This window comes from Triticum dicoccoides, chromosome 6B, assembly GCF_002162155.2.
Source record: "Triticum dicoccoides isolate Atlit2015 ecotype Zavitan chromosome 6B, WEW_v2.0, whole genome shotgun sequence".
In the NCBI taxonomy this organism is placed as follows: Eukaryota; Viridiplantae; Streptophyta; class Magnoliopsida; order Poales; family Poaceae; genus Triticum; species Triticum dicoccoides.
This window is the reverse complement of record NC_041391.1, coordinates 702,162,812-702,177,429: the sequence shown is the minus strand read 5'-3', so window position 1 is coordinate 702,177,429 and position 14,618 is coordinate 702,162,812. Positions and strand designations below refer to the sequence as shown.

General features: G+C 43.9%; 2 protein-coding genes across 3 annotated transcripts; one reads left to right on the top strand and one right to left on the bottom strand.

The window, feature by feature from the left end:
* Positions 1-6,988: 6,988 nt before the first annotated feature.
* On the top strand, positions 6,989-8,655 carry LOC119324644 (magnesium transporter MgtE-like). 2 transcript variants are annotated; one of them, XM_037598417.1, is made up of 5 exons: positions 6,989-7,327; positions 7,490-7,666; positions 7,852-7,921; positions 8,001-8,072; positions 8,290-8,655. In XM_037598417.1, the coding sequence occupies exons 1-5, from the start codon at positions 7,049-7,051 to the stop codon at positions 8,343-8,345; spliced, it is 654 nt and encodes a 217-aa protein (XP_037454314.1). In that variant the 5' UTR covers positions 6,989-7,048; the 3' UTR covers positions 8,346-8,655. The 2 variants fall into 2 exon arrangements, with proteins under 2 accessions (XP_037454314.1, XP_037454313.1); XM_037598416.1 differs by having other exon boundaries at positions 6,990-7,327; positions 7,487-7,666.
* On the bottom strand, positions 8,095-14,403 carry LOC119324643 (protein LUTEIN DEFICIENT 5, chloroplastic-like). The gene is made up of 16 exons (XM_037598415.1): positions 14,056-14,403; positions 13,720-13,942; positions 13,550-13,621; positions 13,322-13,432; positions 13,036-13,227; positions 12,772-12,933; positions 12,510-12,605; positions 12,320-12,421; positions 12,143-12,175; positions 11,962-12,042; positions 11,806-11,888; positions 11,275-11,406; positions 9,770-9,830; positions 9,439-9,504; positions 9,112-9,370; positions 8,095-8,546 (listed from the first exon to the last, which is right to left on the bottom strand). Exons 1-15 carry the CDS (start codon positions 14,349-14,351, stop codon positions 9,155-9,157), a joined length of 1,926 nt encoding a protein of 641 aa, XP_037454312.1. The 5' UTR covers positions 14,352-14,403; the 3' UTR covers positions 8,095-8,546; positions 9,112-9,154.
* Positions 14,404-14,618: the final 215 nt, after the last annotated feature.

The following is a 14,618-nucleotide window of genomic DNA, read 5'->3' as shown; positions in this document are numbered from 1 at the left end:
CGCCGCTGCCCCGAGCTCCCCGCAGGTATACTATACTTTCTTTTTTTTGATTTATTTTTTCCTTTTTGATTCATTGTTGGCACTCACAATTTATTGTTTGTTGTATTGTGTAGATGGAGGTGAACAACAACGACATGGACTCGTTGTCCGAGTCGTCGGGTTGGTCGTCATCCGACGATTCGGACATCGATGAGTTGTTGCAAGACGACGACGTCGAGATGATGAGCCTCCTCATCGACGTGCAATCCTTTGAAAACCGCGTGAAGCTGATGGATCAGAGGAGAGGGTCGAAGATGGGGCGAGTCACCACTACCGGAACCGCGCTCTCGGACACGAACATTTGATGGAAGACTACATCTCCGAGGTACCTACATACCCTCCTCGTCTCTTCCGCAGAAGGTACCGAATGCGGCGTAGTTTGTTTGTGAAGATTGTCACCGATTGTGAGGCCGCCTCATATTACTTCAAACGTCGTAGATCCGCCGCCGGTATCATGGGGTTTAGTGCATATCAAAAGATATCGGCGGCAATGCGGGTACTCGCTTATGGCATACCCGCGGATTATACCGACGAGTATCTTCGCATTAGGCAAGATACAACCACGGAGTCAGTCCGTAGGTTTGCCAAGTTGGTCATCGGGTTGTACGGTGAGCAGTATCTTCGGGCACCAAACGAGGAAGATACAAAGAGATTAATGGAAATGAATGAAAAAATGGGATGGCCGGGGATGCTAGGTAGTCTTGATTGCATGCACTGGAGGTGGAAAAATTGCCCAAAGGCATGGCACGGAATGTATTGCGGTAAAAGCCGTGATGCTACCATTGTGCTTGAGGCCGTAGCATCTCAGGACACATGGATTTGGCATGCATTCTTTGGGTTACCGGGAACACTCAATGATATCAATATCCTCAATAGATCTCCTTTGTTCAAAAGATTAATTTCTAGGGATGCTCCAGCTTGCAACTACAAAATCATGGACAATGAGTACTCAATGGGATACTATCTCACCGATGGCATCTATCCCGAATGGGCAACTCTTGTGAAGTCCATCAAGGAGAAAAATGGGGTGCCCTTAACAAGAAAAGAGGCTCATTTCACCAAGACACAAGAGGCAGACCGCAAGGATATTGAGAGAGCTTTCGGTGTTTTGCAAGCAAGGTTTGCCATAGTTCGTGGTCCAGCCCGGTTTTGGGACAAAAAAACCTTGATGAACATCATGAAATGTTGTGTGATTCTAAACAACATGATTCTAGAGGATGAGAGAGGGTTAAACCTCCCCTGTTTCTATGACAATGTTGGTGCCTGTGTGCAACCGGAACGAAACCCTTCTCGCATACACGCTTTTCTTCAAGCACATTGTCAGATCGAGGATGCAACCACTCATGGTCGGCTCCGGGATGATCTAGTAGAGCACCACTGGCAGTTGGGTGGGCGGCGCATTGGCCCATGATGTATCTTTGTTTTACTTTTCTATGTCCTATTTGATTCGAACAATTAGTGTAATTTGCTCAAACATTGTTGTAATAATTTGAATGATTATTGTTTTATTCGGTGTTGTAATAATAACTAGAATGATTATTGTTTTATGTCAATTGTGATGGAATTTGTGATATGTCATATGATGAAATGTGTGATATATGAAATGGCAGTTTTAAAGGTTGGGGTTGAGGCAAAGACTAGAACCCTCAAATCCAACCCTTAAAGCAGTTTACGGGTTGGGTTTGAGGGTTCTAGTCTTTGCCCCTGTTTTTCAACCCTTAAAAGTGTCAAAAACTGGCACTTCTCAACCCTTAAAACTGCTATAAGGGTTTGAGGGTTTGAGGGTTCTACTAGTAATGCTCTTAGATCAGCCCAGTCAACTGGAAGCTTTTTAAAATGAACTTTGGAAACGAAAAATAATACTTACCACAAAAAACAAAGGATGTATCTAGTGCTAGATAAGTACTAAATTCCGGGCGGAGAAAGTAGTACTGTGTAGTAGTAAGTTATACTGAACGTCAAACATAATTACACTATAAATTGGCTTAACTACAAAATACGGAAATGATAAATCCCGAATGTTTGGGATTTGAGCATGACAAATAGAACATTTTTATGACAATATTAGTAACGCGAGGATGGCAAGTTTAGTTGACACGCACGGTAATTTTCTGAAGAAAAAAAACCAATGAGCACAGATTTGCCATATTTACCAACTAAAGTTGTCATACTCACATAACTACAAATTCCACCAAAAACGTCCTATTTGCCATATCAAATCCCGAACGTTTGGGATTTATCGGGTCCCAAATATAGGAGTTCCTTTGTATTGCACTATATATTGAAAATCTTATATTGGGTTTCATTATTTTTATATTGTTCTTTGATTTTATAAGCATTACAAATGTTATTTTAATAAATAATATTTGGATAATAACCCTTTAAATTCTCAATTAAAAAGTTGAAGACCTTGTTTGTTCAAAAGAAATTGGCCAAATATCTTGTTTGTTAAGTTGATTGTGCTCCCAATAGGTCGGCCAAGCAGCAACCTCTTTTAGCAAAATGATCAACCTTTTCTCCTCTTTTAGCAAAATGATCAACCTTTTCTTCAAAAAAAGGAGGTTGAAACCCCGACCTTAGACGACCTGACCTTATTAGTTGAAGGGATAAAATGCAAACATGAACAATAGCCCAAACAGTAAATAGTCTCGGTAATTTGGTAGTTAAATCGAAGGTTTCTCTTGTAGCTTCACATTTCGCTCGTTATTCATATGTACAGAAGATCAAACTTGCATAAAACGAGTAAACCTCAAAGATTGCCAAGAGCCATTCACCCCATGATGACTTAAGATCAGGGATTCGAGGACAAATAACTCATGAAAAACACGTTATCAAACTATTACTTCACCACTTTACTATCAGATAATAAGACTGGTAGATAAAAACAAGTGAATCTATCTAAAATAAATTGACCATGTGATATCAAACACCGCCATCGAAACACACCGAAGCACAAACGATGATCCACCAAATCAAGAGTCAATTATCCGGGCACACCTTAGCTTTTAATTCATGTGGTTGTGCCCCGAGCTCATTTGTGAAGGTTGGGAGCTCACCCAAGAGCTACCCCTAGTGAGAGGGAACTTGGACATTCGTTGACCAAGGTTCTCGAAAACTAAGGTGAGACATTCGTTGATATGAGAGCATTCATTGTTTCCCGGCTCTCCGCTGGAGGTTAGCACTCCCCCAAGAGTGTGAACTTCAGATTACATCTTCGTCTCCATCACTTTTGGTTGTCTCTGAACCTAGCTTTACTTAGTACCTGATTGTTTGTTGCCTTGTGTAGCTTGCTAGCATGTTGTAACTCATCATATAGAGTGTATCACCTACTTGCATATCTAGAGAACTTACAATTCCACATTAGCCTATGAAAACAACTAAGAAAAAATTAAATTTGGTAGCCACCTACTCACTCCTGCCCCCTCCCTCTGACGTTTAGCGCATGTCGATCCTTCATTAGCCATGCTATGTACTAGTGGTAACTTCCGGATGGCGCGCCTCCCAATCCAGCAAAATATCTCAACCAACTTCTGCACCCTTGATTCACATGAGGGTGTATCCATATGACCAACCATTTCATTTTTTGTTCTTTTTAGGCCTTGTACAATGCAAAAGTGTCTAGTAAAATGATCTAAGTTTTTCTTAAGCACCAGTGCTTAAGAAATGCTTGTTTATTTCTCTAAATGCATCCCTAAGCACCTCACATTGTACAAGGCCTTATGAAATTTGACAAACATTTGTTTCTGAACCAATGGTAATTTGGGTCTCTACTATTTTTGTAGGCCATGGTACATGTCGTCTCCCCGAATCTAGGCCAACGGTGCATGAAGTTGGGCGAAGACGCCCATAATGCCGAAGGTGGCATCCTATGGGTGGATGATATTGTGAAGGGGTGAGGGCGGACCAGACAGCGACCCGCTCACCCGATACACCTCCGAGCACACTCTCTGGTACATCTACAGGATCCCAAACTTCTCCAGCTCGTTGCACAGCCAAGCATGCTCACCATGAAATGAACACTCACCATATATATCCATAGCCACCTTACCTTCTTCATGTTCTCATTTTAAAACAAAAATGGGTCTTGTTGTTTTCTGTATCCAATATATCATGTATGTATCTTGATTTTATCGGTTTGTTCACTAAGACAGTTGTTGTTTCACAATCACTGGGCTTGTAATCGATCGATCAATTCTCACAACTGGAACAAATGGTGTTTTGTTAAGTTGCACCCTGACAATGACAATACAGAGGAACATAGATGAGAAAACATATATCATCTTCTTCTTGACTATAATCTACCTCTAAGTTGATAGTTCCTCTAGCTTGGAACAGAGGCAAGCCAGAACAAGCATGAACATGCATTGAAATAAATGGGTGGCTATGTTCGTATGTACCTCCATACCACAACATATAAACACATGCATAGAGTGATGATCCATATCCATTGCCACGTGTGCGGCCTGGGCCTGCCTAGAGTCAACTAGGGTTAACAACTTCACCACGTTATTGGGCTTGAAGGCCCGCAATCCACGAGCTGCAAAGCCCATAGCTCAAGGGGTATTGTTTGATTCGGAATTAATCGAGCAGAATTTTGTGGGATGCAAGTATACTTGGCCATGGGCAGCCCGAAAAAGCCCGGCGACCTTGCCCATAGGCCAGGCCTAGGCCTAGATTTTGTGCCCGATGGCCGGGCCGGGCTCGCGCCCGTCGTATTTGCAGTTTAAGGAAGAGGCCCGGCCCGAGTCCTGGAGGGCTTTTTAACTGATGGGGCGGGCTTGGGCCTAGGTTTTTTGCATCGGACTTTGGTAGGCCTGGCTCGGAGCCCGGCCTGGCCCGACGGACGGCTAGGTATAGATGCAAGATATGAAATGTGTTATATTACCTTCAATTTGTATTTTATGGAAGGCCAAGTAGAATTTGGCTGAATTTTTTATCACCAAAGAAGAAGTTATCTAAATTGAATTTTAAAAAGGAATTGACCTTTATATTTACACATACTCACAGCTGATCTTCGCCTTCTGCTTTTTCGACATGTCCACATACTTTCTGTAGGCCTTGTTTCTCCTCCCCCACACCATCACCCGACCTCATTATTCTCATATCCTCCCCGCACAGGTACCTTCCCCTCCTCATCTCCTTTCTCCAGGCGTGACCCTTGTTGAGGCTACGACAAGTTCGTAAAAAGAGATGCCCATGAAAGATTGGTCAATCTAAAGTATGACTGTTTCACTGCCCGGTGCAACATCATGGATGTCAATTAAGTAGTTGAATTTACATCAAATACGTTCATTGTTTTGACTTAGACCGGACGTGAAAAAAATGTGTTCATGTTAAATGTGGAGTAATGTCAGGATGACAATACTTCAAATCCTATCAAATGGCTCAAAGGGAGACTAAGTTTTTAGAAATGGAAATAATGATTCCATGTTGAAGCTAAAAATGATTAAAAAGGTTCTATTAGCAAATTGTACAAAAATCAAACTGCGATTATCTATAGTTATATTTATTAATACTTATTAATACCGCTATCGTGTCCTAGTGTTTGTTATTCTAGACGTGGAAAGTGCATATGGTGGCCAGGGAGCTTGGTATTCCTTATCCAAAGAAAATATAGTTTCTACATCTTAAAAAATCTGGAAATGGACACGTAAGTATATATGTACAGAATTTCATAACATATATCTTCATATGTGATATACAAAAAGATAGAAAAACACATAGAACAGTTATTCATATATTTTATTGTGCAATGTAATGTATTCTAGACCCCTATATTTTTTTATTTTATAAACTTCATATATTTAAGGCAGTTACTGATCCTGGGAACAAAATAAAGTACTGATAAAAATTTCTAGTAATAAAAGGTGTAAATATAAATATTTTTTGTTTTGTACTAATTTTTATTAGTAATAAAAATACAAAAATAAGATGTACTCTCTCTGTCCCATAATATAAGAACGTTTTTGACAGTGAAAAACGTTCTTATATTATGGGACGGAGGGAGTATATTTTTCCCATGCTTATTTATAACTCTGATGATGTGCATCTGTTGCAGCTCAGGGGCACTTTGCCAGTGCAACACGACTGAAGATTCGCGCTGATTCCGCATCGTTGCCAGGGATGGGAGATTCTGCGCAGCATGATCTTCCAGCCCCGTTTTGGAGCGCTGGATCCTCTCTCTCTCGCCAGCTTCCGCCGCAGATTCATTCACGCGAAACCGCGGGCTCATTCATCGTCCCTTCCGGCTCCGACAGGTCAGCATGCCCGGCCCGCACGGCGACAGCCCAACCCACTGGCCGGAGTTGGCGGAAGAAAACGGCATGCAACGTCGACCTCCGGCTCTCCGCCAACCGTACCGGCCGGAGGGAGTGAAGGGTCGGCACTCCTCCATCCTTATCCGGTGCCACGTGACCGGGCCCCACGGGAATCCCGCCGGCCACTCGCGCCCCGCCACGCCGGCCGCCGGGCCCCGCTCCGGCGGGCCGCCGTTCCCAGTGGAAGCACCGCGTGTCCGGGAAACTCCACGTCAATCCACATCCGAGGACCAGAGATTCCGGGCTGGGACAAAAACACGCCCAGTCCAGATCCAACTTGTCATCACATTCAGAGTCAGGTGCACATCCAGATCCTCCATGAATTACCACCCCAGCCCAGGGGTTAAAAACGCCATGATCAACCACCCTTTCTCCCAAGGAATTCACCGCCATGATTCTACCTACCTACCTTGGCTGAAGCTCACTGATCACACAGATATTTATCTGTCAGCACACTCATCAGTCGTCAAGTCAAAGTGGGATCTCAGCAGCACCAGTCGCTCACTCACCGGTGGGCCAGCCCCTCCCTCCCCATGCAAGCATGCCCATCCAGCTCAGCTCACTGACAATGGGCATGGAGCGATCCCAGCGCCTCCAGCTTCACTCCCTATAAATGGAGCCCTCCTGCTGGGATCTGCAAGAGAACACAGTCAGACAACATCCACCACACGAGACAAGGAAGAGTAGCATCCATGGCGTGCATCAATACCTTGCAGAGCTGCTCCATGTTCAAAGGGGCCAAGGCTGAGGCCAGAAGGGGCAAAGCCACCGGCGCAGGGAGCTTCGGGTGCCGGGCGTCCACGTTCATGGACGGGAGCGGGCTCCGGCTCGGGCTCGACGAGAACCCCGACGCCATCATCTCCGGCGAGTGGCCCGAGAACTTCTCCCTCCTCAGCTACGACGACCTCCGCGCCTACCTCCAGTCCCAGCAGCAGCAGCAGCAGCAGCCACCTTCCCACGCTGCCGATCAGGTGCTTCTTCTTGCTGATCTTTGTAGTCTCTGGCCATGTCCTCTCTTGATGCTGCTTCTTCCTGCTGATCTTGTAGTCTCTGTCATCTCCTCTCTTGATGGTGCTTCTTCTTCTTGATCCCTTGCTTGACTTTGAACCTTGTTGCTTGGTTGGTTGCAGCAGCAGGGGCCGCTCCTGCGCGAGGCCATGTCGACGCCCGTGCTGATGGTCACAGCGGAGCAGGCGCTGGTGGAGGTTGAAGGCCACTTTCAGCTCGTGTCAGGCCTCCCGGTTGTCGACAGCGCTCGCAGATGCGTCGGGGTCGTCGTGAAGAGCGATCGCGCGAGGGCTTCACATGGGGTCAGCTCAGCTCCTCCCCCTTCTCTCTTCATCTGTTTTACACACAACTCTTGCCGCCTTTCGGGTCCGACACAAGAAGAAGAAAAAGACAGAAAAAGAACACACACCCACACCCACATACACAAGTTGCTACCTCAATATCACCATCTTGTGTTTGCTAATCTAGTTCCTATTTGTTGTAACAGCCAAAGACGAAGATTGCAGATGTGATGACATCTCCAGCAATCACGCTATCATGCGATAAAACAGTGACCGGTAATTGTTGTTTCCACTCATCATTTTCCCCCATATTAGTTTCCAGTTAATTAACCGTACACACATGTGATGCCAACAGATGCCGCAGCTCTGATGCTCAAGAAGAAGATCCACAGATTACCGATAGTAAACCAGGACAATCAAGTAATAGGTGAGTAACAGAAAACACGACAAAACCAGCAGTAAAGGACTTATATATACTACACCCCCCGTCCCATAATATAAGAGCGTTTTTTACACTAATGTAATGTCAAAAACGCTCTTATATTATGGGACGGAGGGAGTAGATCTGTATCATCCCCTTAACATCAACTATTGTTTGGATTATGTTTTCAAGCTTAACAGGATATTCTAAACACTGCTAACAGGTATAGTTACCCGCGACGACGTTCTTCGCGCGTTGGAGGCCATGCTGAAGTTTTAGAGATGCAGGAGTCCATGCCCGGTACTTGTGGATCTGTAAATATGTGTGTCCGCGGTGCTTTTGAGTAGCAGGCAGATCTATAGTCTGTAAAAGTGTTGTAGCCTGTATCGCAAAAATAAGCCTGGGAACTTTTAGGAGAGCTTTTCCTTGTAAAGAAGCACGCCCGGAAGCTTCTGGTCTGTTATGTACCGTATCTGGTATCTGCGCATGGAAAATGTTTCCATGAGCAATGACTTCCACATTCCACAGTAAGATTGACTAAAAATCATAATAATGTATCAGAAGAATGGAGGCAATATGCTTTTAAAAAGGACTTGCCTAAATTGATCATGAAATTTAATTAGGTGCAGCCACGCGTGTTCATAGACAATGATGGTATAGCATACGGTTTACAGAAGCAGTACAACAATTTTATCACCAAAGATGTATAGCACGATGTAATTTACTAAATAAAATATATGACTTCATGATTAACAACGAGAAGTGCAAACAAAGTTCCTTTGCCCTAGACACTCAACAGACGAGGACTATGCCTTTGAGCACTTCATTTTTTTGAAGAAAAAGCGGTGCCTTTATTTATTGGACATACATCATCTTTGAGCACTTCAGGTAAATGAAGTGTGCTATACGAAAACTACAGCAGGACAATGCAAGAGAAAGGAGGTGAAAAGGCCAATGAACGCCCATACCAGAGAATATAACCAATTCAAATGTGAAGAAACTATAACTATTTAAATTTCCAAGTTGAACTGAGATGAGAACGTACTCATTATGTATCTCATTGCAATCTGAGCATCAAAAATGATAAATCACACTTGACTTGTCGACACCTCTACTTGTTGACCTTCTCCGGATGTAATACTAGCAGTAGAAACAGCCACTGACGCAGTAGAACTTGTGCTTCCTTCTGAATCGGAAACAATTTTCATCTCTAAGTTTGGAATTACAGGTGGCTTTATCCTCCGAGTAACAGTCATGTTCAGTCCCTTAGTTGTGTGAATCGTTGCTCCGGTTGTCATCTCGACCTACAATAGAGCTATGATAAATATATTTTATCAGCTATGATGAATCAGAAAGCTGGTGGGAAACATACCGGAGGTGCTCCTGGAGCCATCTGAAAATCAAATCGCTTGACAAGCATTGCTGTTGCCACCACAGTCTGCACAGAAATTGCAGGATGTCAGTGATTCTCCCAATAGTCAAGGAAGAAATGACTAGGCAGTGCATCCTCGTAGCGCATAGGCTGGGATAGCAACAAATCTTTGTTTTCACAAAAAAAAAACAGTCTAATATCCCAAGAAGCCGAAAGAAAGAAGGCCTTAATACGACTAAATCAAATTAGTAATTACCAGCAAAGTTCATGAAATCGCAAAATGCTATTTCAATATTATCAGCTGAAACCCCAAATAATCAAAATGGATTACCTCAAAAGTAGCAAACATATCACCTACACATTTCCTTGGTCCGCCACCAAATGGCAAGTAACTGAAAATTCAACAAGATTATATGAATACAAGTGAGTTATAACTTAAAGCAGGTTTGCTAGGCATTAATTAAACAGTGTAGCAAGCAGATGCCACCACTATTCTTAAGAAGGAAAGCAACCACAGTCACACAATGGATCTTTAAGAGTTCGACAGTGGCAACTAGGATCACAACGTTATAATGGTTCTGATGTATGTAACAGAACATGGCAATACAGAGAAGCAAAAACTAAACAACACAAGAACATAACTTTGTTGCATATTTATTTATCTATTACTAATTTCGAGTTTCAATGGTATGCTTAGAAGACGACTTTTATCTACTAAATGGTGACTCATCACTTCTTTATCAACCAATATGTCATTGCACCAACCCACCATAATATTTCAAATTGTTAGATTCATTGCAGCTGAAGATACCACATAATCCATACTCTTAGAAATGCACCCATTGAGCATTATAAATTATCACCCATAACACTAAATAATATATATAACCCCATTAATATATCTCCCGTTAAGGCAATATCCAATCTATAAAAAGATACAATTTCTAATACATTTTTCTTTATAATATCCTATGTTTATTGGAAGAATCTTTTCTGGGACACTCATAAAGCAACAACAGTCATAAAAAATTCAACAGAGGATATGTAAGTGTGATGGCTCCTTGCTTTTGGTAAAATCTTAAGGTGAAAAATAATTGCTGCTTTGTTTGATCAGAAGTGTGATTTCCTGTTGCTCATTGGAGTAGCAGTTTAATATTCATCTCATTTATCTCTGCATCATGTTCACCCTCAATAAGATCCACCTAACTATATTCCATGTTACTGTCCAAATACCTTGTGCAAATCATAGGGTTGTGGCTATGTACTAGTGTGCCACTGCTACAGAAAAGTAAATATAGTATTGGTATCGACACGGTCTCCTATACATACATTTGACACATTTTTCTAACTATATGTTAATAAAATATATATTAACTTGGAAGCACTTTTGATGATGAATCTACTAATATCAACTGCAAATGGCAAATAGAAATAATTTTATAACTATCACTGGCTGAAAAGTTTGACTGCAACAATCTGAGGACATCTGTTATGGAGCTGCTTCATATGTCAGAATAAGTAGTTGGTTATCTTAATTAATAAGACTCACATGTGGCAGGTTCATCATAGTAGAAAATAAAATCAACAGGATTGTGTATTCGATGACCAACTTTGATCATTCACTCATTTGATCTAAAGGTTTTTTTTCTGACACATTCTCTAAAAATAAATCTTCGGCAAGAAGAAGAAATATAGCTATAATGAGCAATTAAGCATATTCAAACTTTCAAAGGTTAATTCTTGCAACAGAAAGTAGAAACAACTAATGAACTTGATAACCAGAGTGACACATGGTTTACCCAAAAGCGTTTTATATTACAGTAATAGGGATGGAACCTGAATTTTTGGTTTGTCTCATTTGGGTTCGGTCCGTCCAAAGGCCACCTTTCTGGATTGAAAACATCCGCGTCATCCCAATGCTTTGGGCAGCGATGAAGGTTCCAGATGGATATAAAAATGTCTTCTCCCCTTGAAAAGAACAATATATATTTTCAGAACTATGAAAAGTTTAGCTTTCCATGGAAATCAGTATCACATATATAAATACCCAACAGCAACAACTAAACAAACATGGCTACCAGCAACAACATAAGGACAAAGCAGAAAACAGAATATGTTGAGTAAAATAGTCTGCACAAGATTGGGAAAATGCTGCAATACCCTATGCTAATATATTACTCGCACAAGTATTTAAGGGAAAGGATGTGGAAAAGCCCAAATAAGACAAAAAGAGCCGAACTCCCATGGTAATCAAGGTGGTTTTCTGACAAACTAATGAACAGCCCTTACTCCTTAAACTTGACTAGACTCTAAGCTGGCCTTTTCTTTAGTGACTTGACAGATGGAATTCTGCTGTAAAATACTTACTTGCCGATTGGGTACTCCCCTAGCATATCATCCTCAAGGGAACGGCGAATCAAAACTGGCGGCTGTGGATATAATCTCAAAGACTGCAAAAACAGCAATGTTATCATTCAGTGACGAAACTCATTATGTGTCAAAGTAACACTTTTTGGTACTTACTTCATTAATAACTCGAGTAGTATACTTAAGTTTCTTCACATCATCAATTGTTGGTAAACCATCTCCTAGAACAGCATCAGCCTGTGGATAATTGAGCAAAGAAAAGTCAATTGGCATTTGTACGATTCAGAAGTGTGAACCTCCATAGGAAAACCACATTAAGGATAAAAGTTGAGTCTACCTCAGCCTGGAGCTTGGACATTACATTCGGATACTGCAAGTTAGCAATAGATAACACAGTGAGAATAAGTACCAATATTGATGGCTTGATGAATATGAAAATGATGAACGACACATTATCATTTGGCATTGTTATACTACTATAGCATTGAGTTTTCAGTTATTGGCAGTATCACACCTTAGACAGAAGATAAAATGTCCAAGTCAAGACTGCTGCAGAGGTCTCATGGCCAGCTATGAGCATTGTCATCAGATCGTCACGGAGCTGCTTGCTGGACACCTAAGATAGATGGATTGAACAATGGTGCAATGTGAATATCAGCAGGTAAAAATATCTAAAAGACTTTGTCAGTGCAGATGTGCCATACATCATCTCCAGATGCCAATAGGAAGTGAAGAATACTAGGATCTTTCTCATTCATGTATTCCTCATGAAACTGCAGATCTTCTTCATCTACCATCCTCTGCAGTAATTGTCCCATGTCATGATTTTTCTAAACACAATAATTACTACTCCCTCCGTTCCAAAATAGATGACCCAACTTTATACTAAACTTAATATAAAGTTGGGTCATCTATTTAGGAACGGAGGGAGTATTTGCTAATGTCAAAGTATAAGAGAAGGCTTACCTTGCAAGTAGCAATTAGTTCATCGAGAATATTATTTATCAGTGCGAGAGCTTCATTGACCTTCCTTTGCCGAGGGGAGATGTCTTTCCATATGGGTATTTCCCAAGTTGGGATAGGAGATGTACTCCGCATTTCTGCTTCCCGTAATGTTACATACACAGCCTGATGATGAACCAGCAAACCGAATAAGTAAAGTTGACAGAAAACATAAGCAAATGAAATTTCGTAATGTACTCAGGAATACGACAAAATCTGAGCAATAACCTCAACTATTCCATTATCGTAGGATAATGAATCAAAATCATAATTGAACACTGCCTTCCCGATGACATCCAGCGTTAGTCGAGAGAAGAGAGATTCCATCTCCACATCTTCCCCGTCCGAAGCCGCCTTGTCCAGCTTCTGGCAGAGCCGGTCTGAAGCGTTTCCGAAGAGACCTATCATCGCTGTCACGTACTGCCGAACACATTATTCAGGTGAGTAAAGTTAGTTACACTGATAGGAAAACAATAAACACAAAACATTGATATGGTAATCAGAAAGTTAGAACCTTCTGATGCAATGCTGGTACAATGGCACGCCGTCGAACACGCCAGACCTCCCCATCAGCTGGGATCAGACCTGTGCCCATCACAAACTCCAGTATCTCCGCAAGGATACCCTGCACCCACCATGATCAGACCAGGACTGAATCAAACATCATGCTGCTCATTTCTGAAGCCTTTTGAAACATTTCTTTACTGTTTGGAAATGACTAGAACCAAATTCAGAACCAAACCTTGGAATAAGCCTTGGAGTTGTCCCTCAGGATATGCTTAGCTACATCCGGATCAGAGACGATGAGGAAAGACTGGAGGTAAAAGAAGAAGAAATGTACAGACCATTAGCAACATGACATGGTTCAAAAGGCAGCAATTTTGGGGGCAATTCGATGGATGACTCGCTCACCTTGGGCCCAAAGTTGAGGCGGAAGACGCCGCCGTAGGTGAGGAAGAGGTCGTAGAGCGGCAGGAAGAAGGCCTCCCCGGCGACGGAAGCCAGCGACCCGACCGCCTGCGGCAGCTCCGGGCCCCTGCGCGCCGCGCCGCCCGCTACCTTGGTGAGCAGCCCGGCCGCGAGCTCCCCCGGCGGGCCGAGCTTGGCGAGCCTTGCCGCGACGGGCGCGAGCCATCTGGACAGAGCAATTCAAGCACCGCGCCTGATCCAATCAGCACCGGAGCTGCACGAGGGGAAAGAAATGCGCGGAGGGGGGGATAAGGGATTGGCCGGGGGGAACTGACTGACCCGGGGCCCTGGGCGGTGAACTCGCCGGAGGAAATGCGGGCGGCGAGCTCGGCCCGGCGCTTCTCAAGAACCTTGTCGGGCCCGTCGCCGCCGGACGCGGAGCAGCGGAGGAGCGGACTGTTACGCCGGCTGGCTGCCGGCGCGAGGCGGAGCCGGCCCTGGCCGGAGCCGAGGTACCGGGGCGGCGGGGCGGCGGCGGTGGACGGCGAGATGGTGCCGCCGCTGCCGGCGGTGGTGGCCATGGCGGGCGTCGCCGCGACGACGGCGGCGCAGCAGGGGTGCAGCGGCAGCGGCATGGGCGGGCGCTGCCGCCGTGGCGGGGCAGGGGGGAGAGAGGGAGGGAGAGGGGATGAGGTGAGGTGCGTGGAGGGCGGAGAGTGGAGGGAAGAGGAGGGGGGGGACGTGGGGTTGGGTGCTCCGTCTGTTGTTGTTGCTAACGGATACGAGGCGGCGACGACGACGACGACGGCGACTCGCCGGGTTTTGGAGGCTGCCGTAACGGAATCTGTCGCCCGGGCCTTGGAGGCATCTCTCCACGGTATCTTCTTCTCCGCCACCATACC